General features: G+C 45.5%; 2 protein-coding genes across 3 annotated transcripts in view; both read left to right on the top strand.

Moving 5' to 3' along the window:
* LOC141273307 (neurotensin receptor type 1-like) overlaps window positions 1–6992 on the top strand; it is a 32241-nt gene extending 25249 nt beyond the window's left edge. Inside the window, exon 3 of the mRNA XM_073684953.1 lies at window positions 1043–6992. Coding sequence (XP_073541054.1) covers window positions 1043–1503 — 461 coding nt within the window. The 3' untranslated portion in view covers window positions 1504–6992. The remainder of the gene's footprint in view (window positions 1–1042) is intronic.
* A 5362-nt stretch (window positions 6993–12354) lies between these two features.
* ARHGAP19 (Rho GTPase activating protein 19) overlaps window positions 12355–23488 on the top strand; it is a 49005-nt gene continuing 37871 nt past the window's right edge. Inside the window, exons 1-2 of one of the 2 annotated variants that reach the window (XM_073681332.1) lie at window positions 12355–12444; window positions 19290–19555. In XM_073681332.1, the coding sequence (XP_073537433.1) occupies window positions 12398–12444; window positions 19290–19555 (313 nt within the window). In that variant the 5' untranslated portion in view covers window positions 12355–12397. Of the gene's footprint in view, window positions 12445–17849; window positions 17959–19289; window positions 19556–23488 lie in introns of those variants that run through there. The other variant, XM_073681331.1, reaches the window with a different exon arrangement.

Below are 23488 nucleotides of genomic sequence, written 5' to 3'. Positions count from 1 at the left end.
AGAACTAGACAACCCATTTAAGTAGCCAAGGCCCTGAGTTTGACAGACAGGGGAGCAGAGAGTTATAGACCCGTCCTCGCAAAGCCCCATCCCCGTTCCTTCCAATCCATCTCGTAGTCTCTGCTGCTATAGAGGATTACACTTGACAACAGGCAGTGGACAGTAGTTAGAAGACAAGCACACAGTGGAAGGATTTTTTTGAGGGAACACAAATCAGATCTCATACTTTGCACTGATGATGGACAACACCCCCGAAACACCGTGTCTGAAAACTGAGATTCTGGTTAGGCTTTGATCTTAAGTCATATTGCAAGGCTTGTTAAAGAGTTGACATTGACTTGTAGGATCGCTACTTCCAATAGGTGGCGCTAGAGTTCTAGTCCTCTTCCTTTCTGAAGAGGTAAGTTGCATATTTAATTTCCCAGAGGAGCATTCATGGCTTATAAGTCTCCTCACTCTGGCATGCCAGACTTGGCTTGTCATTCTCTACAAGGAGAAACCTTACCCCTTAGACTCGAGGGAAAGACCAAATGTATATAAGAATTACATTTATTTACCAAATAAAGTGATTTGCAGGTTATTTATCACGATATATCTATGAAATGACATCAAGTTGTCTGAAATTACTGGAACCATTTAGAAAACTCTTCATTGCTAGAACCCTGACAAGCGTCAATCCTTGTCTGAGGACATCGTGAGGTTGGAGTGAAGTTTAAGTTATACCTAAAAAGTTCAACTTTCCATGATCTAAATATATAAAATCTGAATATTCTGAATTCAATTCAACCCTTTGCTTGCTGAAAACCTGGTGATATGTTGTTACGTTGTGCCAAACTAGATCCGGCTTAAAGGGGTTTACCTTTTTTTTTTCTATTTTATATAAAAGAGGTTACACTTTTACCCCTAAACAGCGCCACCTTGTCTAGTGGCAGTGTTTGGTATAGCAGCACAGCGTTATTTGAGTGGTATGGAATAGCAGACACACCGCTATATTCTATATATGTATGATACAGCTTTTTAGAACATCTCTCTTTTTTTACAGGTGCAGTGGTGGTGGCTTTTTTCCTGTGCAATTTTCCCGACACAGCATCTTCCCTCATGCAGATCTATATAGATAACTGGAATACTTATGTCCTCAAGGTCTACACCTTGCTGAAGACTTACCTCTCGCTGCCGCTTTGGTATCTCAACAGCGCTCTGGATCCAATCCTGTTTTGCATTTCATCGACATCTTTCCGCAGTGCGTGCAGGGAAACCCTAAAGTCCCTTCTCCCCCGGCTGGAGAAATCTGCGGATGGACCTAATCAGAACTACCAACCTTCTTCTGCCCGGTCTGGTGGCTCTTCCCTGGTGTCGGCGCCCAGCACACGTTCAACGTGGACCCTAAATTCCAACGAAGGAGAACAGAAGGAATTTTTGGGACAGAGTCGAAGCAGTGACCCAAAACTTATATTTTTCAGACATCTCGACATGATGGAAACGGGGGACTTCTCGGTGCCTTAGGACGTCTATTTTTTTTTTTTTTTTTTTTTAAAACGAGGCAAATATCGAAAGGGAAAAATGATGTGCAATTTGCATGATTGCCACACAATGAGATGGAACATAAGAAATTGTGGAAATGGCCTTTTTGTTGTTTTTTTTACATCGTTTTCCACAGTCTGGGTTTAATTGCATTGTGGAAGAAAAGAAAACTGGAGAAGAGAGATAACGGCCATATTTCCACCAGGATTATGCGAGACCGAATTACTGTCATTTCATTGAAATAGAATCTGAGGCTGCTCCCTAAATGCATTCTACTTGTGGATGAAACAAAAAAAACATAATTAGCACATCCAGTGTTAATTGCCTTCTTAGTTTAAAAAAATATATACATTTTTCATTCAATTTCAGGACATATTAGTGGTTTCTCGTTGCCAGTAATGGCCTGGTGACACTCTTGTTGCTTTTTGCCCATTGTTTGTTAGGAAATGTCATTTATAAGAGGCTCAATTGAAAGGTTGCTCAGTCTTACTATATTGATGACCTGGCAATTAGTATCCGATCGGTGGGGAGTGATCAGCTTTTTTTTGAACTGAGCAGAACAGCAGCCCTTCCCTGGTAAGCGGCTCAGCTCCTATTGAAGTGAATGGGTGCTGAACCGCAGTACAAGAGATTGGCTACTACACCGTCAACAGAGCTGTGCCATTCCGGCTCCATTCAATATTTACATCTGGAGCTGGAAACAGTGGGAGGTATATTGACGATGTATTTAGTAAGCCTGTTACACTGATGAGGGGCAACATCCCGAAACACAGTGTCTGTAAATTAAGATTCTGGCTTGGCTTTTATCCTAAGTCATATTGAAAGGCTTGTTAAAGAGTCAATATTGACCCCTTTATTAGTGAAGTAATCCTCCCTGAGACTTGTGGTTGGTTTGGTGGTCCGGCTCAGTTACTTTCTTTGATCTCTTGTATGTCCCTCAATGAGCTGTCATTGAAAAACTAAAGTAAAATATAAAAAAAATACTACACTATCTGCTCTATGTGAGCAAAATATGGCACTCTCTGAGTGACTTAAAGGCTATGTTCACATGCAGCGGGTTTTGTTTTTTAATGCAAATTAAAAGCTGTGTTTTACAGTGCCAGCGAGACCTATGAGACATCAGAAATCTCATACACACTCTTTTTCTTTTTCCCGACTGAATTGAAGAACAGCAGGATTTTTTTAAATCTGCAGCATGTCCATTCTTTCAGCATTTTTCACCCACAAAAAGCAATGGGAAAGTGAAAAAAAACCTGCAAAAAAAACAAACAAGAAGAGTTTTAGATGAATAAAACTAAACTTTATTAAACATGTGCTGCAGAAAAAGCACACATGTAATTCACACTCAAGAAACGCTGCAAAACAAATGCTACAAAACCTGTTTTGAAATTAGCATTTTTACTGCCAAGAGAACAGGTTTTGGCTGCGGAGGAAAAATAAAGCTGTGTGTGAACATACTCTTAGTGTATACTCAACCTTTCAGGATTTCATAAGGATTTAGGTCTGTAATTTTCTGTGTCAAATATAAGTAAATTGGACATTTTTCACCCAGTTCACACACTCATGAAAAGTTATGCACAGAATTATATTTGTGCTGCAGGAGGATAATAAGCATGCACCATATTCTTGCAGACTCAACATGGCAAACACTTGGATTTAATGGGGCTAATCCTCAAGTAAAGCAGAAATCCAAGTGTCAGTCTCACATTTTGGCCACTGATTCTTTGTAAACTTTTGTCCGAAGCAAATCCTGAATGTGTGAACATATCCAACTGGGGGAACCCGGAGTAGAGACACTAAAAAAAAAAAATTAATAGAGATTTGCCGCTTTGGAATTTACCTAAAAAGATGATCATGTTTTTTTATTGCACCTGTACACACCTGTATACAAGATATTGAGGATCTGTGTATAAGGTAACTCTGCCAATTTGGATCTTCGGCCTCCGAGGGTTACAGTACTTTTTTGCTTAGTGCAATAGCTAAACCAGATCCCTTCTGAGTCTGTGCATCTTCCATGAAGGGGGAACGCTCCAGACCAGCAAAGTCTCAAAACTTCTGCTTTTATAGAGGTGGTCACGCTTACTGATGAGCAATTAATCCAGGGCATTCGAATAGCAGCACATGTCTGCTGAATTCCTATGGAAGCATTAAGGGTGTACATAATTTTCCAGATGCTGCTTCTGAATTTTGGCCCCTGGTTTTTGATGTAATTTGTCATGTGTTGCTGTTCATTTGATTACCCAATTCTGAGACCTTCTAAGGAGCACATTTTTTTAAAATATGTCCTGATATGGAAAACCATAGAATTCAAACAGGGTGTACTTAGTTTTTCTTATGACTGTATATATCAGTAATGTTTTATCAACTAATATAAACTATATAGATATATATTTGGCTGGACAATTCCTTCAAATAGCTGCAATTCAGCCATACATGAATGATCAGATTTGCCAATATTTAATACATCGGGGAAGATAAGAAGCCGAGATGTCTCTGACAAAATTTGTATCCTATGAAGAAAAAAGGTTGGACAGGTTACATACGATACATTGTGTCCTGAGTGAAGATATAAAAACATAAAGAGGTTGTCCAGATCTAGTACTAGTCTAATCAGTATTGGATTGGTGGGGGTCCAATTCCCCTACTGTTTCAGAGTCATGGCCGCTGGGGTTACACAGTGTACGGAGTCCGGATCAAATCAAGGATAACTTACTGCAAAAAGCAAAATTGTGTCTTGTGCCAGGGAGCGCGTCTTATCCTCATTTTCTCTCACTTTGTAAGAAGCACGGATACAACACCGGCCATCAATGATACACAACTGTAAAATACGCATCACTATGCAAAGTATAAAAACTGTCTGGTACCTAATAATTAAAGCTTGGTTTACACAATGCAGTTTTCTTACCCTCCAAGTGTACTAGTTCAGGAAGTAAAGTATCGGATCTCTTCTAGTAGAATAGCAAATGTCACTTTATACAATTAGGTCCGGTACCCACATACTTTTTTTTTTTCTTTTAACATCTGTACTCTAAAGTTGCGCTTAACATTTACCGATTCATTTAATAGCTTATTCACACAGGCAGACACTCCTCGGATGTGCTGTGATGACCTGTGATAGATCGCTCAGTGCGCAGGCTGCCATTGTTCTCTGCAGCGAGAATCTCCTCCTTCCACAGGACGATCCGCCGCCAAGAACGGAGATCTTTTAAGCAAGACGAAAGATCATCTCACCCAATGAACGAGCAGTTTGCTCAATCGTTTAGTCATCAGCTGCCTACTTAGACTTCAAGACAGATGTGCAGGGTAAAGAAATCGTAACATGTCCTGCTGATTGCTGGGTCCCGGTTCTGAAAACACCACCGATTATTCATAAATCCACTACAGTGCTTCGCTCAGCGGGCACTTAGCGGTGTATGGGCTTAGTAGAACGTCTATGAGCTCTTACACGGCTCTGTGCATGAACTCATAGACTTTCCATTCATTCCATATACTGCTCTGTGCACGGATTCATATACTTTCCATTCATTCCAAACACCACTCTGTGCATGGAAATAGACTTTTTATTCATTCCATATACTGCTCTGTGCATGGACCTGTAGACTTTTTATTCAGCTCGTACACCACTCTGTGCATGGACTCATACACTTTCTATTCAGTTCATACACTGCACTGTGCATGGACCAGTAGACTTTTTATTCAGTTCATACACTGCTCTGTGCATGGACATGTAGACTTTTTATCCAGCTCGTACACTACTCTGTGCATGGACTCATACCCTTTCTATTCAGTTCATATATTGCTCTGTGCATGGACCTGTAGACTTTTTATTCAGCTCGTACACCGCTCTGTGCATGGACTCATACACTTTCTATTCAGTTCGTACACTGCTCTGTGCATGGACTCATACACTTTCTATTCAGCCTGTACACCGCTCTGTGTGTTGACCTGTAGACTTTTTATTCAGTTCGTACACTGCTCTGTGCAAGGACTCATACACTTTTTATTCAGCTCGTACACCGCTCTGTGCGTGGACCTGTAGACTTTTTATTCAGCTCGTACACTGCACTGTGCATGGACTCATAGACTTTCTATTCAGCTCGTACACTGCACTGTGCATGGACTCATAGACTTTCTATTCAGCTCGTACACCATTCTGTGCGTAGACCTGTAGACTTTTTATTCAGCTTTTACACTACTCTGTGCATGGACTCATAGACTTTCTATTCAGCCTGTACACCGCTCTGTGTGTTGACCTGTAGACTTTTTATTCAGTTCATACACTGCTCTGTGCATGCACTCATACACTTTATATTCAGCTCGTACACCGCTCTGTGCATGGACCTGTAGACTTTTTATTCAGCTCGTACACCACTCTGTGCATGGACTCATAGACTTTCTATTCAGCCTGTACACCGCTCTGTGCGTGGACCTATAGACTTTTTATTCAGCTCGTACACCGCTCTGTGCATGGACTCATAGACTTTCTATTCAGCCCGGCACCTCTTCTGAATTCTCTCATGCACAAGGTTACATTTTTGAGTTATCAGTGGGGGTCTCATGAACCAATCAGCAAGACAAGTAAATTAGGGTAACGCTGTTAAAATTTTCATTTCGTACTATCAGTCTCCTGTAGGATGTAGAAGACGTTACTCAGCGGTAATGAAAAGAGACTGTGATCACTGGGACTGGAGGAACTAGCTATCTGGGCAGAGTTTGGCTCCATGTGGGCACTCAGTATATAAGTATGGCACTGTCTGGACAATGTTTGGCACTAGACTGGAATTATAAAGCACAAATGTCACCGGATGCAAAGTCACTATGGGAGGCTACACTAAAGGTGGCACCTAGGCCAGGTCTTACGGAAGCCTATAGGGTAGCAGTTGGAGCAGAAGCACTAAAGGAAGGATCTGGACCATGGGCTGGTTGCACAAGATTTTATTATTTCTAGAAACAGTGCCACTGTTGTCCACAGGCTGCATCTGGTATTGCAGCTCATCCCCATTTAGTTGAATAAAGTTGATCTTCGGGGCCACATGTAGTCTATGGAGAAGAGTGGTGCAGTTTCTGGAAGCCATGTTTTTGTAATCTCATGAAGACCCTTTAATCCAGGGACCAATGGACTTACGTCAATCAATTCCAAGGACTACAAATGTAAATATGATGATTTCTATAAAAAGTCTGGACGTTTCCTACAAATGACTATTGTGATATGTTCTGTCTGACCTTTATATTTATAATGTGGCTTTCATGGCTGGCGATGAGCCCAGTATTATGAATTCAGCTCTGTAGTCCCATCATGTCATAGCATGCGAGTAATGGCGGCACGTATTGTTATGTGTGTAGAGTGGACATATTGGTATTTTCTGTGGATCGGAGCTATTATAGTGAATGAAGGGCTCGCCGTGGCTCTGTGTGGGGAACAGACAGGACTTTACTATTTCTCTGTTACTATTTTTATTGATATTTTTAAACACTGATGATTGTATTTTTCTATTTAATAAAAGAAAATAAAATTTGTGTCTGTTCATTATGGGAAAAAAAATGCAATTATACAGAAGAAATAATGTGAAGCTTCTGGGCCCCTACGGTAAATCTTTAGTTGGGCCCCACGTTCTTATGTGACAGAAGGGCTTCTGAGACACCTTAAATAAATTGTACCACTTTCGCAAGCTATTGCCTATCCACAAAGGTGCAAAAAATTTGGTGACCGCTGGAGCTCCAAACACTGGGACCTCCACTGATCCCAAGAACAGGGGTCTGAAATACCTGGTGAGGATGGAGCGTTGGCCACGCATGCGCATCATTGGTCCATTCATTTCCTACGGGACGAAGATAGTTAAGTACTTGGCAGTCCTATGGTCGATGGATGGAGTGGTGGTGTGCGAGAACAGCCATACCTTTGTGACTGGGCATATTCGCACCCCGGGCACTTATGGATGTTCTGCAAGGCCAAGCGTGCACGTGTTCTCAAAGGAAAGAAAAGAGTAAGTCACTGCCACTAGACCCCCAATATGAACAGTCATTATTCCCCCTCACATACATCGGTCGGCCCTGCCAATATTGGAGGGTTTGGCTGAGATTCATCTAATGTGTATGGACGCCTTTTAGATATACCACCAATATCTGATCAACGAGAATCTAAAGGTCCCCACTGACTGAACCTGCTGATAGTGAGTTTGAGGGCATCTCCACTGTCCCCAGATGGTGTCAGGGTGACAATAAGGTTCCGGCAAGTCCGATCCTTAGATGCCGCTCGTAAAGAGCTCAAGAGCACTCAATGGAGCAATCCTGTTGAGATACCTGCTGGCTGAACCATCGTTTGGCCAACAGCTACCTAAAGTGTACAGGAGGGGGCCTTACACAAGACCACTACCTTGTAACTAGCCATCCACATGACAAGGATAGGTTTTTAGCAGCTGTATGTGAACAACATATCTATTCTGGTGACTATGCGTCCCCCACTGCTTGCCATAACAGGGGACCTGTGTGAGGAGATGAATAAAAAAAGGCCACCCCTTTCTAGCAATCGGTGGGGGTCCCAGTGGATATGTAGTAACTTATGTAAATCAGAAAATGCCTTTACAATTGATTTACATAAGTCTGGACAATCCCTAAAAATGTCTCCACAAGTTCAGAAAAGTAAGTAGAGCATCTGAGTGAGACAACATGTAAGACCCAAAAATTAAGGAGGTTGATACCAGGGCTGTGGAGTTGGTAAGCCAAACGTTCAACTCCGACTCCGACTCCCTCATGAATGGCTCATGTTTAACTGATAAATTTACTGTAGTAAAATGGTAACATTAGACTTTTAATCACCATTATGATACGATAATCAAGCTATTTAGATAGAACATAAAATAGATGTATTGGAATACAACTTTAGAACACAAAAAAATTTAAGAAATTGTAAATATGCAGTACACTATGCAGTAAAAGGGGGAAAAAAACAACAAAAACGTACTGAATAACATTTTTGCAGTCTATGAATTTGTTCTGAGAAATGGCATCACCTCCATCAGATCCTCCTTTATAGATGACCTCAAATCTGACCTAATTTTTTTTAAGGCTAGAGAACAGATTCACCTCAACTAAAAGCCTCAATCTTAGATCAGGAATAGAACAGACAATTATAGAACATTTCAGAACTTTCCGAAATTCTTTTGAAAAAATATTTGGCGCATATTGCATTAAAATACAGTACCCAACTTATTATATATTTTAGAAGTCGGAGTCGGTCCATTTTATACTGACTCCGAGTCCACCAAAAAAGGCACAAACTCCACAGCCCTGGTTGATAAACTTAAAGGGATTGTCTACCTTGGAAAAAAAATATAAAAACAACTGACGTCATTCTTACTCCACCAGTCCCCAGCCACTCCTGTTGCGACTCTTTTTGAGCTCCCTTACGGTCTGTACTTTCTGCTCCGTCTTAACATAGATATGTGACCACTTCTGCAAGTCCATTGCTGTGACCTGGCAAGTGACTGGCTGCAGCGCTTATATGTCTGGGTCAACCAGTCATTGCAGCATGGAGCAGAGTGTTGCTCGAAATTTGTAGAAAAATTGTATCAAACTTTTTGATGTGAATGACATTTATAGAATTACCCTCTATAGCATAATAAAAGTAAAATTTAAAAAAAACCATACCTTTCTCCGGCCCTCACCTTGTCCGCGCTGCTCCCCGCTTGGTTGGTCTGGTCTTCATTCATAGGCGGCTGGTATTTTTCACCTAGGTGACGTCATGACCTCACATCATGATTAGACTTGTTAGATGATGGCTGGGGAGAGAATACTCTTTTTTTTTTTTTTTTTTGTTTTTAAACCCCTTTCCGGTTCTTTATGAACGAAGCAAAATTGGGTCCGGCTGATGTTTTGCTGCATTCGTGAGAATAAAAAAAAATAATTTGGGTTCCAGTGAATCCGATTTTTTGTGACATATGAGTAAAAATTAGATTCGCTCGTCTCTACTAGGTGAGTTTGTCGTCTGTGATTATGTTGTGTCGTTCTAAGAGGTTTTCAGAATCATTTTCCGGCTGAACGACCCGGCACATCTGTGCATGAATCACCGTCCTCATAAGCGGCCGAGAAGCAATTTAGGGGTCAGATTGATTTGTGACGTTATGAAGGAGCTAAGTGTTCTGGTAATTACACTATAATTCTTGCTTTTTAATCTTCCTGACAAACTAAACTGGATTTTAAGAACAAACACAGAAATGATTGACCAGAAACAGATGAGAAGTGAGGACTCCGGCCTACAGAAGAATATAATGTGGTCAGCAGGGAAATAAAGGCAGTTACTGGAAGAGCACAATTCTATACCCCGGTGTCAGGGGTGGGTTGTAAGAAGCAGCAAGTGAACAGTCACTTCTTGAATGTGATGTGTTGGAAGCCAGAAGAAAGAGCAAAGAGCAAGAAAAGAGGAAAAGTCTGAGCGATTGCGACAAGGGGCAAATTGTGATATCTAGAAGACTGAGTCAAAGCATAGCCAAAAGGGCAGGTCTTGTGGGGTGTTCCCGGTATACGGCAGGTCTTGTGGGGTGTTCCCGGTATACGGCAGGTCTTGTGGGGTGTTCCCGGTATACGGCAGGTCGTGTGGGGTGTTCCCGGTATACGGCAGGTCGTGTGGGGTGTTCCCGGTATACGGCAGGTCTTGTGGGGTGTTCCCGGTATACGGCAGGTCTTGTGGGGTGTTCCCGGTATACGGCAGGTCTTGTGGGGTGTTCCCGGTATACGGCAGGTCTTGTGGGGTGTTCCCGGTATACGGCAGGTCTTGTGGGATGTTCCCGGTATACGGCAGGTCTTGTGGGGTGTTCCCGGTATACGGCAGGTCTTGTGGGGTGTTCCCGGTATACGGTAGGTCTTGTGGAGTGTTCCCGGTATACGGCAGGTCTTGTGGGGTGTTCCCGGTATACGGCAGGTCTTGTGGAGTGTTCTCGGTATACGGTAGGTCTTGTGGAGTGTTCCCGGTATACGGCAGGTCGTGTGGGGTGTTCCCGGTATACGGCAGGTCGTGTGGGGTGTTCCCGGTATACGGCAGGTCGTGTGGGGTGTTCCCGGTATACGGCAGGTCGTGTGGGGTGTTCCCGGTATACGGCAGGTCGTGTGGGGTGTTCCCGGTATACGGCAGGTCGTGTGGGGTGTTCCCGGCATACGGCAGGTCTTGTGGGGTGTTCCCGGCATACGGCAGGTCTTGTGGGGTGTTCCCGGCATACGGCAGGTCGTGTGGGGTGTTCCCGGCATACGGCAGGTCTTGTGGGGTGTTCCCGGCATACGGCAGGTCTTGTGGAGTGTTCCCGGTACACGGCAGGTCTTGTGGGGTGTTCCCGGTATACGGCAGGTCTTGTGGGGTGTTCCCGGTATACGGCAGGTCTTGTGGGGTGTTCCCGGTATACGGCAGGTCGTGTGGGGTGTTCCCGGTATACGGCAGGTCGTGTGGGGTGTTCCCGGTATACGGCAGGTCGTGTGGGGTGTTCCCGGTATACGGCAGGTCTTGTGGGGTGTTCCCGGTATACGGCAGGTCTTGTGGGGTGTTCCCGGTATACGGCAAGTCTTGTGGAGTGTTCCCGGTACACGGCAGGTCTTGTGGAGTGTTCCCGGTACACGGCAGGTCTTGTGGGGTGTTCCCGGTACACGGCAGGTCTTGTGGGGTGTTCCCGGTATACGGCAGGTCTTGTGGGGTGTTCCCGGTACACGGCAGGTCTTGTGGGGTGTTCCCGGTATACGGCAGGTCTTGTGGGGTGTTCCCGGTATACGGCAGGTCTTGTGGGGTGTTCCCGGTATATGGCAGGTCTTGTGGGGTGTTCCCGGTATACGGCAGGTCGTGTGGGGTGTTCCCGGTATACGGCAGGTCGTGTGGGGTGTTCCTGGTATACGGCAGGTCTTGTGGAGTGTTCCCGGTACACGGCAGGTCTTGTGGAGTGTTCCCGGTACACGGCAGGTCTTGTGGGGTGTTCCTGGTATACGGCAGGTCTTGTGGGGTGTTCCCGGTATACGGCAGGTCTTGTGGGGTGTTCCCGGTATACGGCAGGTCTTGTGGGGTGTTCCCGGTATACGGCAGGTCGTGTGGGGTGTTCCTGGTATACGGCAGGTCGTGTGGGGTGTTCCTGGTATACGGCAGGTCTTGTGGGGTGTTCCCGGTTTACAGCATTGCAGCTATAATAGAGTAGTGCAGCACGGTGGCTCAGTGGTTAGCACTATATGGTGGCTCAGTGGTTAGCACTGCAGCCTTGCAGCACTGGGGTCTTGGGTACAAATCCCACCTAGAACAACATCAGCAGGTAGTTTGTATGTTCTCCCTGTGTTTGTGTGGGTTTCCTCTGGGTTCTCCAGTTTTCCTCCCACACTCCAAAGACATACTGATAGGGAATGTAGATTGTGAGCCCCAATGGGGACAGCGATGATAATGTCTGTAAATTGTCTGAATTGTAAAGCGCTGCGGAATAGGTTGGCGCTATATAAATAAAAAAAAGATGATTAGTAGTAGTATTAGTAGTAGTGAGGGTACACAGGACACTACAGGCAGATGTGTAGTAATGGACGTGTATACAGTGTACGGGGTTACTGAAGCTTGTTACACAGATAATATGCAGCCTTCTCCGCGCTCTGTACATCGCACACATCGGTCAGGTCCGTGCAGCCTCCCAGCAGTTGTCACAGACGTCCCCCATCCGCCGCTCCGCGCACTGAAGGCACCGAGCAGGTCTCGCGAGAATCCAGCTCTGGTCTGTGGTGATCCATCTGCATGGCGCCCGCATGTCCCGCCCTCTAGCACGAGGATATTCAAATTGACCAATCAGCAATGAAGGGAAGAAGAAGCTCAACCAATAGGCAAGTAAAGGGGCGTGACCAACAGGACGGCGGATGATTTGAAAACAAGATGGCAGCAACGGAGGATACGGGTGACAGAGAGAAGGGTATAACGCGGTGAGTGGCGGCATGGCTGCGGTGGTTAAAAACATTCTGTATAGAAAGTGTTACACAGCCGGTCACCGGAGCCGTGCATAACGCGCTGTGACACTGTCTGAGGAATGACGCCTATAGTAACCAATCAGAGCGTAGCTTTCATTTTTCCTAAACAGGATCTGAAATGAAAGCTGCTTTCTCATTGGTTACTATGGGAAACAAGTGCAGCGGTTCTTTTATGGCACTTTTGTGAATAATCTCAGGGCTGCGGTTACGTCTCGTCCTGCCCGGCGGTGATGTCACATGACTGCGCCATTCATGGCCTCATATAAGACAGCGAAGGTCGCAGCCTGGATCATGGTTATGGAAAAACTGTCATTCTGCCATTATTTCCCAGGGTAGTGGAAAAAGAAACTGACAAAACTGCACCATCCGCTAACATTGCACCTAGGTCTTGATTTCCAATTATTTACCTCCCTCCATTGAATTAAAGGGGTCCTCCTCTCTGATGTGTGTTCTCATGTCCGGTCTTTATTTCTAGATCCTTTCGCAGAGCATAAAGTGGAAATAAAACACTTGCAGCGTCCTAAAATTTTATTTTGATGTGTTAGAAATCCTAGACCATCCGACATTTCTTTCCCATCCAAAAAAAAAGGATTAGAAGGCAGAGCGACCAATTTTTATAAAAAAAAATAAAGTTTCATTTATCGGACATTGCAGATGGTTCAAGACTGTGTATGTGGCTATAATAACATCACATTTTGCATGCTCCTTGCCTCCTGTTTGTTTTAAACAAAGAAATAACCCAAACTTCTCTACTCACCCTCCCCGCTTCTCCCCTGTCCCTGTTATTGTCTGCAGCACCGACATCATTTTGGAGGAAGCACTGCAGCCAATAACTGAGCTCACGGGCTATGTCCATGTTGACAGATTTGCTGCAGCGCTGTTGATGTGATATTGGCGCTGCAGACAAGCATAAGCCAGGAGCAGCATAGTTGCTAACTACCTGTCTGTTTTTCCCAGCGCAGATCTCTGCCGACACAGATTACTCATAGTCTGCTCCTACTAAGATTCAGACTCTTCCGCTGACGTCACGTCGACAGAGCCGCTGTTTCTCTCCCGCTTTGCTCTGTTGATGGGGTGCGGCTGCCGATGTCATGCTCAATGACAGCTGGTTCTCTTCTACGTAACTGCAGGGAGTCAACTGTCAATCAGCGTGATGTCAGCAGAGCAGCCCAGAAGAGGATGAAGAGCTGCTCTGTTGACATGGAGCAGCAGAATCGCTGTCAGGAGCGGCCAGTGACTACTCTGACCACCGCTGGATAGAACAGGCAGGTTGTTGCTAACTAGTAAGAAAAATAATTTACCCCTGGACAAGCCCTTTAAAGGCTTATGACGCGCCCCCTGGGCCTGTGTTGTGCAGGGGATACCCGGAGCCGGATCGCTGGGGGTTGTAGTCTCCGTGGCGCTGACCCGGTCCGTTTCCAGGGTGGTCAATTCAGTGGCAGTCTTAGTGTAATAACAAATGTCCGACTACGCCACCCGTGGATTGCGGTCAGTGGGGACCGCCGCTGCGCTGCAGACCGCTGAGGCTGATGTTGTTTGCGCAGCCGAGTATGGGATAACTCCCCACGGGAGAAGTATTGCCTCAGGGCAGCTAGTGTGGATGATGGGAGTGATGGTGTGAGCGTCCCAGTACTAATGGTGCGGCGATGAAACACAGAGACGTGTGGTGCAGTTTCCAATGCTTTACTCACAGTTCTCATCCAGGTCACTTGTGCACATGAAGGACTGCCTGAGCCGTGCTGCGTTCACCAGTCAAGGGGCTCGACCAACTCCCAGGCAATTCCAGAGCGTGGCACAGGGCTCCCTTCTCTGGCCGTCCTCACCAGTGACCCACCTTTGTCCAGCTTCCTCGGGCCTTCTCTTGGCGAAACCTATCTCCGGTTTCCCTGACCCTACGTGGTATGCTTTCCTGGTGGATGTAGTTAGGGGTCACACCAAGATGTGGTCACAACCTCCGGTCCTTGGCTGAGGAATCTGTTGCCTCCACCAATTTGGGTCCCGGTACCCTGCTCTGCCAACCCTTCACCCGCAATCTCCTGGGCCTTTGGGGTTCCTTCTGCCTTCGTGTCTCTGGGCCTTTCTCTGTGTTCCAGTTCCTTGTTTCCTTTCTTACTTCCTTTGCTGTTCCTTCTTCTCTCTCTCAGGCTCCGGCCTCCTGACAAGGCCTGCCTGTGGAGCAGAGCCCATGCAGCAGCTCTGCTCCCTGTCACTTCTCTTCAGACTCAACTTCTTCTTCTTTCTCCTGACTGAACCGAACTCTAAGATGGTGCCCACCTTATATACCTCCCTCTCTGTGTGAGCCCAGGTGACTAGCAACCAATGGGCTCCTACCTATGCCCAGAGACCCACCCCTATCTGCTCCTACACCACTGGGTGTACTTTCCCCTCCCCACTCCAGCCAGGGACAGAAGCTGTAGTGCCTGCACTTCTGTGGGAGCACCGTTGAGCTGTGCCTCGGAAATGGGGTATGTGTGGTGCATGCAGCTTACTAAGTCCTGGTCCACACGCCATCCTTACCCGGGAGTGGAATATCACACCTCTGATTTGAGGTGCAATACCTCTGTAGCAGCCGAGCCCTCGGGGTGCTACACTTATTCCCAGAGTGTTATGTTACACCCTTATTTATTGCTAGGACCCAAAGTTACAAAATCTCATGTCTATGGCGGTGGTCTCCAGCTGTAATGAAATTTTGCCTATCAGCATAGCCAGGAAGTTTAACTAATCCGGGTATATGGAAGATGGCAACATCAGCTTTAGCATTTAGTTGTGAGTACAGCATCTATACCCATACCTGTACAGATGTGGTATTCAATATTTTCAGGCTATAGTGCCTTTTAGTATAGACTATACGGTGATGGGATGCTGCAGCCATAGCTGAGATCAGCATAGGATAAATAATGTATGTACAGTGGCTCCGCCAGCAGAATAGTGAGTGCAGCTCTGGGGAATAGTACAGGGTAAGTAATATAATGTATATACACAGTGACTGCAGCAGCAGAATAGTGAGTGCAGCTCTGGGGAATAGTACAGGGTAAGTAATATAATGTATATACACAGTGACTGCAGCAGCAGAATAGTGAGTGCAGCTCTGGAATATAATACACGATGTAACTCAGGATCAGTACATGATCAGTAATATAATGTACTGTATGTACACAGTGACTGCAGCAGCAGAATAGTGAGTGCAGCTCTGGAGTATAATACAGGATGTAACTCAGGATCAGTAATGTAATGTATGTACACAGTGACTGCACCAGCAGAATAGTGAGTGCAGCTCTGGAGTATAATACAGGATGTAACTCAGGATCAGTAATGTAATGTATGTACACAGTGACTGCACCAGCAGAATAGTGAGTGCAGCTCTGGAGTATAATACAGGATGTAACTCAGGATCAGTAATGTATGTATACAGTGACTGCACCAGCACAATAGTGAGTGCAGCTCTGGAGTATAATACAGGCTGTAACTCAGGATCAGTAATGTAATGTATGTACACAGTGACTGCACCAGCAGAATAGTGAGTGCAGCTCTGGAGTATAATACAGGATGTAACTCAGGATCAGTAATGTATGTGTGACGCGCCCCCTGGGCCGTGGGGTACTCGGTAGCCGGGCCGGTCGATGCTGGGGGATGTCACGGTGGCAGTGACCCGGTCCGTGACCCAAGGCGGTCAATTAAAAGGGAAAGTAAAAAGGGGAATACATTTTTTCGAGATAATGTTCGTGACGCCACCTGTGGTATGCGGCTATATGGGGCCGCCGCTGCGGAGCAGATCCTCTGGAGCTGATGGTGACGCAGCAGAGTTGGTTCAGCTCTCCACAGGTAGAGCTAAGCTCCAGGGCAGTAGATGGTGATTTTATGAGGTAGATGTTGGTGGTGCGGTGTAATGCAGGTGATGGCGCAGATGAGTCAAGGTCACAGTGGGGTGCAGTCTTCAGGCTTTACTCGCAGTTCCAAGTCACCGCTGCAGCCAGGAATGACCGCCCACGTCGTCCTGTATCCTCCGGTGTAGGGATCCAGCAATCTCTCAGGTACCTCAGGAGCACTTAAACGGGACCCTTTTCTATGTACCTTTCCCGGTCGTCTCACTGCACTGGCTCTCACCCTCCTGCCCTGCGCCTCGCAATCAGTGTCCCAAGCCAGTGGCCTCGGGTCTTGTCGGGCGACTTGCAATCCCCTGGACCCTATGTGGCCACCTTTTCAGCGATATAATTGTGGGTTTTGGCTGCAACACCTTGAAAATGCTGCCGCCTCCGGTTGGCTAGCTGAACCTGGCTGTTTACTAGTCTGGGGCCGGTCCCCTTCTGCGGCCTGATCCCTCCATGTCCGTGTGAAATCGAGCGCACGGGTGGCTTCCTGCACTCCCCGTGCCCTGGGATCCCCTCTGTCTCTGGAGCCTTCCCTCTGCTCCTGTCCTCTCTCACTCTCTCCTCCTGGGCCTCTCAGACTAGGCCTCGCTCTCCACTGAACTCCTGCTCCAAGCACTGGAGCCAGGAGCCTGGACCTCCAACACTGCTCTCCTGAGCAGGACTCGACCCTTCTAGATGTTTCTCTCTGTCTTTTATACTCTTCCTGTCTGTGCTCCCCTGAGCTACTTCCTCCATCCACCTCCTCTACCTAGTTCCACCCTCCAGCCAGGGACTGTGCTCTCCCTTAGGAGCAATCTCGCCCTACCCTACTGAAGTGGAGTGTATTGGATGTGAGTGTGTGGGTCCCGGGTAGTGCTCCGTCCTTACCTGAGAGTGGGGAACCACACCTCTGGGTGAGATGCAGTACCTCTGTGGCAACTGAACCCGCAGGGGCGCCACATGTACACAGTGTCTGCACCAGCAGAATAGTGAATGCAGCTCTGGAGTATAATACAGGATGTAACTCAGGATCAGTAATGTAATATATGTACATAGTGACTGCACCAGCAAAATAGTGAGTGCAGCTCTGGAGTATAATACAGGATGTAACTCAGGATCAGTAATGTAATGTATGTACACAGTGACTGCACCAGCAGAATAGTGAGTGCAGCTCTGGAGTATAATACAGGATGTAACTCAGGATCAGTAATGTATGTATACAGTGACTGCACCAGCACAATAGTGAGTGCAGCTCTGGAGTATAATACAGGCTGTAACTCAGGATCATGAGGAACCAATTCATCACCTCTTTTATATAAAAGGTTGTTAAAATTGCTGCTCTGGGACTTTTTGATTCTTGGTAAACTGTGAAGAAGCCCAATTGTTTGCTAAAAGCTTCTCTTTTTGTGTAGTGGTGGTACAATAGAAAATTATAATCCTCTCCTCCTTAATTCAGTCCTAATATGCGGCGCTCAGTACATGATGATGTACAATGTTCTTTTGTGCAGAGCAGTATGCCAGGAATGTGCATGGGCTGCATGATCTCCGTCTGTAGCTCTCAGCCCCACTTACAGCCATTTCCAGCCTCATTAATGCCGCTCCAGAAGGTTTCTGCACTCTTGTAAGCTTTTTTTTTCTTTTTTCAATGTGTCTTTTCGTTAATTCCTAGGCATTGGCGTATGCCGCCTGATATAATCGCAGTGTTTGCTTTGTACAAAGTACGTGGCGTTTGCTTTCTGCGCACTTGTTGTATTGTGATCTGTGTTTTATACTCGTGGTAAAGCACTTCAGATATGAGATGTAAAAGGTCAAGTTGTTTGTGTTGATCTTGTCTTGTGGCGACTACTCATGTATTGTGCGGAGTAAACCTGGCGGAGCGCTCCATCATCATCTTCAGTGGAGCGGTAGAAAGTAATGCCGCCTGTCACAGACGTGCGGTGGATCCGAGACGTCTAGTATTGATGTCAGGACGTGCTTGTGAAGGGGGATAGGGATTTAGAGGCACTAATCACACGCTTTCATGTGTTTTATATATTGTTGTTTTCCTTTTCATTGCTCCAAAATATAAAGTGCCACCATGACTGACAGCGATATCGGCTCGGTTTCAGGATGCTTTTTAAAGGGTTTTTTCATGGTCTTTAATGGGTAAAATTGCAAAGTACTTGTAAAAACATCCAACGTTACAGTTTACTTGTTATTCAAAATCTTGTCCTCTTCCATGGAGTGATTTTTAGTTTTATTGTTTATGGCTTGTTGCCTGGGTTACCGGCCACCTCTGCAGTCTAGCAGCGGTGGCCCAAAATGTGCGGTGCTTACAAGCTCTTTCTAATAAAGGTTGTAAGTTCTGCAGTCGCTGGAGTGCACTGGGAAACTCAGGGAGACAGGGTCCCGCCTCGGTGATGCCGGGTCAGCTTCCATTTCCGGAACTTGACATGACATCAGAGACAGCTGCAGCCGGGGGTCACGTGATGGGGAGGAGTGGACAGCGATAGCGCCTCCCCACAGGCACATTTGGAAATGCAAGGTATTTGAAGAAAGCCTAATTTCCAAGGTTTAAAGCGATCTGCCCACTGCATGTTATGGTTAATCTGTATGATTTTCATCAAAATACATCTTCCCACTCCAAATCTATCGAGTGCCGGGAAAATTCGCAAATATAGCATCTGTTCTGGTCCACAACTTTTTTTTTTTTTTTTGTGAACTGACTTCTGACGAGCAGTTGTATTTCTCGGTGCCTCTGTTACGTTGCCGATGCCTTGGTTTCTCTGCTCTGTGGCATCTGTCTTTCCCATAATGGGCACTGCATACAGAAATGTATAGTCCTATTGTGGGTAGAGGGTCGCTTTAATAAGTGTGATCTTTAGCTTTCAGGCAATTACTGGTTAAGGGGGTTTAGCAATTAAATTATTGGCATATAAAGATTTTTTTTTTTTTTTTTTCCTTCTCTTCCAGTGAGTCGCTGTGTAACATAGTGATCTGCAATGACGCCTCCCTGCGGAGCCAGCCAGTTATCTACAACCCGGACTTCTTTGTGGAAAAGCTCCGACACGAGAACCCAGAAGTGTTCACCGAGCTGTTGGTCAGTAACATCACAAGGTTGATAGATCTGCCTGGGACGGAGTTCGCTGAGCTCATGGGAGAAGCGGAGCCAAAGCTCCCAGGACCGAACGGAGCAGCGGCTTCCTTCTTCAAGTCGCTCAACTTCCTGAAGCGTAAAGGTCTGCACAAATATACAATAGTGTTAATTCTATATCATCCCACCCCCCCTCATAATTAATTAAAATCAGCATTCAGAATCCAGGTTGCAGAAAAATGCGTGCACCCCATATTCAGTTACTCTTGTTGATTTGGACGGGTTTGCTTCAGTTTAATGATATTTTAGAAGTATTTGTTTGCACAAAACTTTTATTTTGCAGTTGTGACTAGTGCTGAGCGAGTTTGCTCGTTTAACCGAGCATGTTCGGGTGCTTGCAGAGTATCTTCAGCGTGCTCGTATATTCTGTTCGAGTCCCTGCGTCTGCATGATTTACAGCTGTAAGATAGCATCAACACATGTAGGGATTGCCTGTTTGTTAGGGAATCCTCACATGTGTTGAGGCTGTCTAACAGCTATAAATCATGCAGACGAAGGGATAACCGCATGTCTATACAATTTAGTGATGCCGAACTTGTTAGATGTGCTTCGTTACTTTTTTTTTTTTTATCCCCTTTTTCTCTTTTTTTTTTATTTTTTTATAATTATTGAACTTTGTTAAAGGAGGTAAAAAAAAAAGGCTTGCATCACAATTTTCTTACTTTTTTTTTTTTTTTTTTTCCTTTTTCTCAGCTACGGAGTTAAATAAGGGCTTGGTTTTTTTTTTTGTGTGGGGACTAAACGTTTTTATTAGTACCATTTTAAGGTCCCTAGGGGATTTTGATTATGTTTGGGCATCTCTAATAAAAAGCATTGGCAGGACCCTGCTCCAGTGGTAACGTCATAGTGTGTGGCTACTGACCAGAGCCCGGAAACTCCAGCATCCCGGGCACCTATGATTAGTTGGCCCAGCATGATGCCATGTGTGCATCGAATCGCAACAACAATGGTGTCATCCACTGGGCGTGCAAATCAGAAGAGGTGCCAGCTGGTGAGAGTTTTGCAGGGCTTAAATCAGCAGCCGCCGCCTACAGTTACAGTTAGCACTCTTGTTTTGTGGTGTTGAAATCCTTAATTCAAACCCCACCTAGGATGATATCTGCCAAGAGTTTGTATTTTCTCCATATGTTTGCGTGGGTTTCCTCTGGGTTCTCCAATTACTTCCCAAAACCAAAGACAAACTAATTGGGGCTCAGAAAATAAAATTCCCTATGGGGACAGCGATGATAATGTCTGTCAAGGGCTGAAGAATATAATGACGCTCTCTGGAATAGCTTACACTATATAATACAATAGTACTGCAGTGCATAGGAAAAATAATGATCTGCAATGTCATGAAGTCAGAGTCACAACGTCGGGTACGTTCAGAAGGCCCCCGGCTGCAGTAAAGCGTATTCCCTGTGTGTAGTAAAACACTTACCAGTCTCGAAGGCAGATGCTGTGTGAATCAGGCAGGTAGCTTGAGGACATGGATGTACATTCTTCATCAGGAAGCAATTAAAGAGGCCATACATATTTGATGAATTTCTGCCAAATATACAATGTGGTACTTCAAAAATAAAAAAAAGTGCCCGCACACCTTTAGTATTAATGGAGTTGGCCACTACTTGGCCAACACCCTCTCAATCCCTGTTTCCCTCCCAGTAAAGCAATAACACCATTACTCTCTTCCGGTGCCGGCGTTGTTCCAGCAGTGTCGGCACTGGCTCTCCCAGACTCGTGTGACATTGTCCCGTGATCCCTGCAGCCAATCACCCCTGACTTTGTAAGGGGGAAGACCGGGGTGTAAGTACTTTCAGAGCAAGTGATCTGGAACTGCCGGGCCGTACCTCTTGTTGCAAGACAGACTGCAAGCAGAGGTGTCATGTGACAGGGAAGCAGGGGGTGTGTCGAGAGAGGGAGCTGGGAGGTCAGGTGACAGAGGAACTCCTCCTGTGACGAGAGAGAGGGAGAGACTAGGACGTTTGCGCATGAAAGCGCAGCTGGGTCCTGCGGAGCAGAGCCGTGTGAGAGGGTCCAGGCTCCTGGCTACAGGACTTGGAGCAAGGGATCCGAGTGCAGTGGACCGGAGGAGTCAAGCTGACTGTAGGGAGAAGAGACGCAGGGTTGGTGGAGCCGGGCACGTGAGGTGCCGTGTTATGGACTAGGGGCTCAGCGGGTAAAACCGGAGACCGCCCGCTGCCGCCAGAAGACGGAGCATTGTTTGGGCGGGGAAGCCTGAAGACAACGTCACCAGCACCAGCTGGCAACTGCCTTGTAGAGGATACAAGTCGGCTAAGTGAGAAAACTGTCGTTTGTTACCGGTTTGACTCTGCTACATCTAGTTAAACTGTGAACTCTCAGTTACAGACTAATACGTGCTATTTCCCCATATTTTCCCTTGTTACTCCCGGCGTGGAGATTCATCTTGTTATCATAAACTTTCCCTGTTTATTAACCCTGTATTGGCTGCTCTGTGCTTCTGCGTCACTGCATCTAAAGTACCCGTGTTACAACTTCACTCTCTTCTCTTTACGTTTTAAACTTTTACAGCAATAGCGGAGTTCTTGTATTCATTAATCACCTTGTGCTGACAGTGAATGGGGCTGTCCCTCCTTTTCCTCATGTTGTGGGTAGCAAACATGTCTGATCCTTTTTTCAGTGGATATAAGCCTCTCCTCTTTTCTATCAATATACACTTTAGATACTTGAATGTGTATGCCCAGCTTTACTCTGTGGACTGCTGTTCCTTTACTTGTTATGGCGCCCCCTGCTGTTTTTAATTCGCTCCATGACCACCTTGCACCTAGTGCTGGTGGTCACACATGCTCAGTGTCACCAGACGTGTCTTCTTGTACTTTGGCGGTGGAGTGGCTCCTGCTATTGTGCACTACGAGCCGCAGGGTATTATTATTTTTATTTTATTTTTTCCTGTCCTTTTATATTAAATGCGTCTCATGTTCCGCTCCAGTTATTATGGAAACCCTAGAAATACATAACAATCCATTCTACTCCATTTAAACTCAGGATTCACTGCTGTGACAGAGAATGGCTTCTTATATTACAAAATGTTATTTTAATTGGAGCTGTATTAATACACCACACTCCTGAGTTAAAGGCACGCACAGAAATTGCTCCCATGTAGGGAAATGCCTACTTTGCATCCATACAGAATTTAATCAGACACGACTTCCATTCACGGGGAGTTTCTGTTACAATGTAGGATTGTCTCCTCCGTAGAGTAAATGATGTAAAGGGCAAGATTAACATATCATTTTTCCACCATTACGGCGCGTTCTGGCTCTCGCTCCTGCTGTCCCGGCAGTAGGTGCATTGTCTCCATCACCGTATAGATGTCTTGTTTGTGATCTTCAGGCTGGACTGAATGGCGAGGAGCTGCTGTATACCCCACTGTCACATTTCTCCCTGTAAAGGATGCTGACCACTTTGAGGAAGTTTTTTAAAAAATTTTTTTTTTTTAACTGAAATGCATGTATTTTGGGCTAAAATAATTTTTATTACTGGGCTTAAATAAAAATGTGGCAGTACTTTTTCCCCTGCACATTATTGGCTGCAGAATGAGTTAAAAAGGACCTTTCCTATTTATGTGTGTGTGTGTATATATATATAATATATATATAATATATATATATATATATATATATTAGTACAGACCAAAAGTTTGGACACACCTTCTCATTTAAAGAAATTTCTGTACTTTCATGACTTTGAAAATTGTACATTCACACTGAAGGCATCAAACTATGAATTAACACATGAGGAATTATATACTTAACAAAAAAGTGTGAAACAACTGAAAATATGTCTTATATTCTAGGTTCTTCAAAGTAGCCACCTTTTGCTTTGATGACTGCTTTGCACACTCTTGGCATTCTCTTGATGAGCTTCAAGAGGTAGTCACCGGAAATGGTCTTCCAACAATCTTGAAGGAGTTCCCAGAGATGCTGAGCACTTGTTGGCCCTTTTGCCTTCACTCTGCGGTCCAGCTCACCCCAAACCATCTCGATTGGGATCAGGT

The sequence above is a fragment of the Phyllobates terribilis genome, unplaced genomic scaffold, assembly GCF_046119375.1.
Source record: "Phyllobates terribilis strain yellow unplaced genomic scaffold, ASM4611937v1 Scaffold_5__5_contigs__length_657084704, whole genome shotgun sequence".
In the NCBI taxonomy this organism is placed as follows: Eukaryota; Metazoa; Chordata; class Amphibia; order Anura; family Dendrobatidae; genus Phyllobates; species Phyllobates terribilis.
This window is presented reverse-complemented; position numbering and strand designations above follow the sequence as displayed.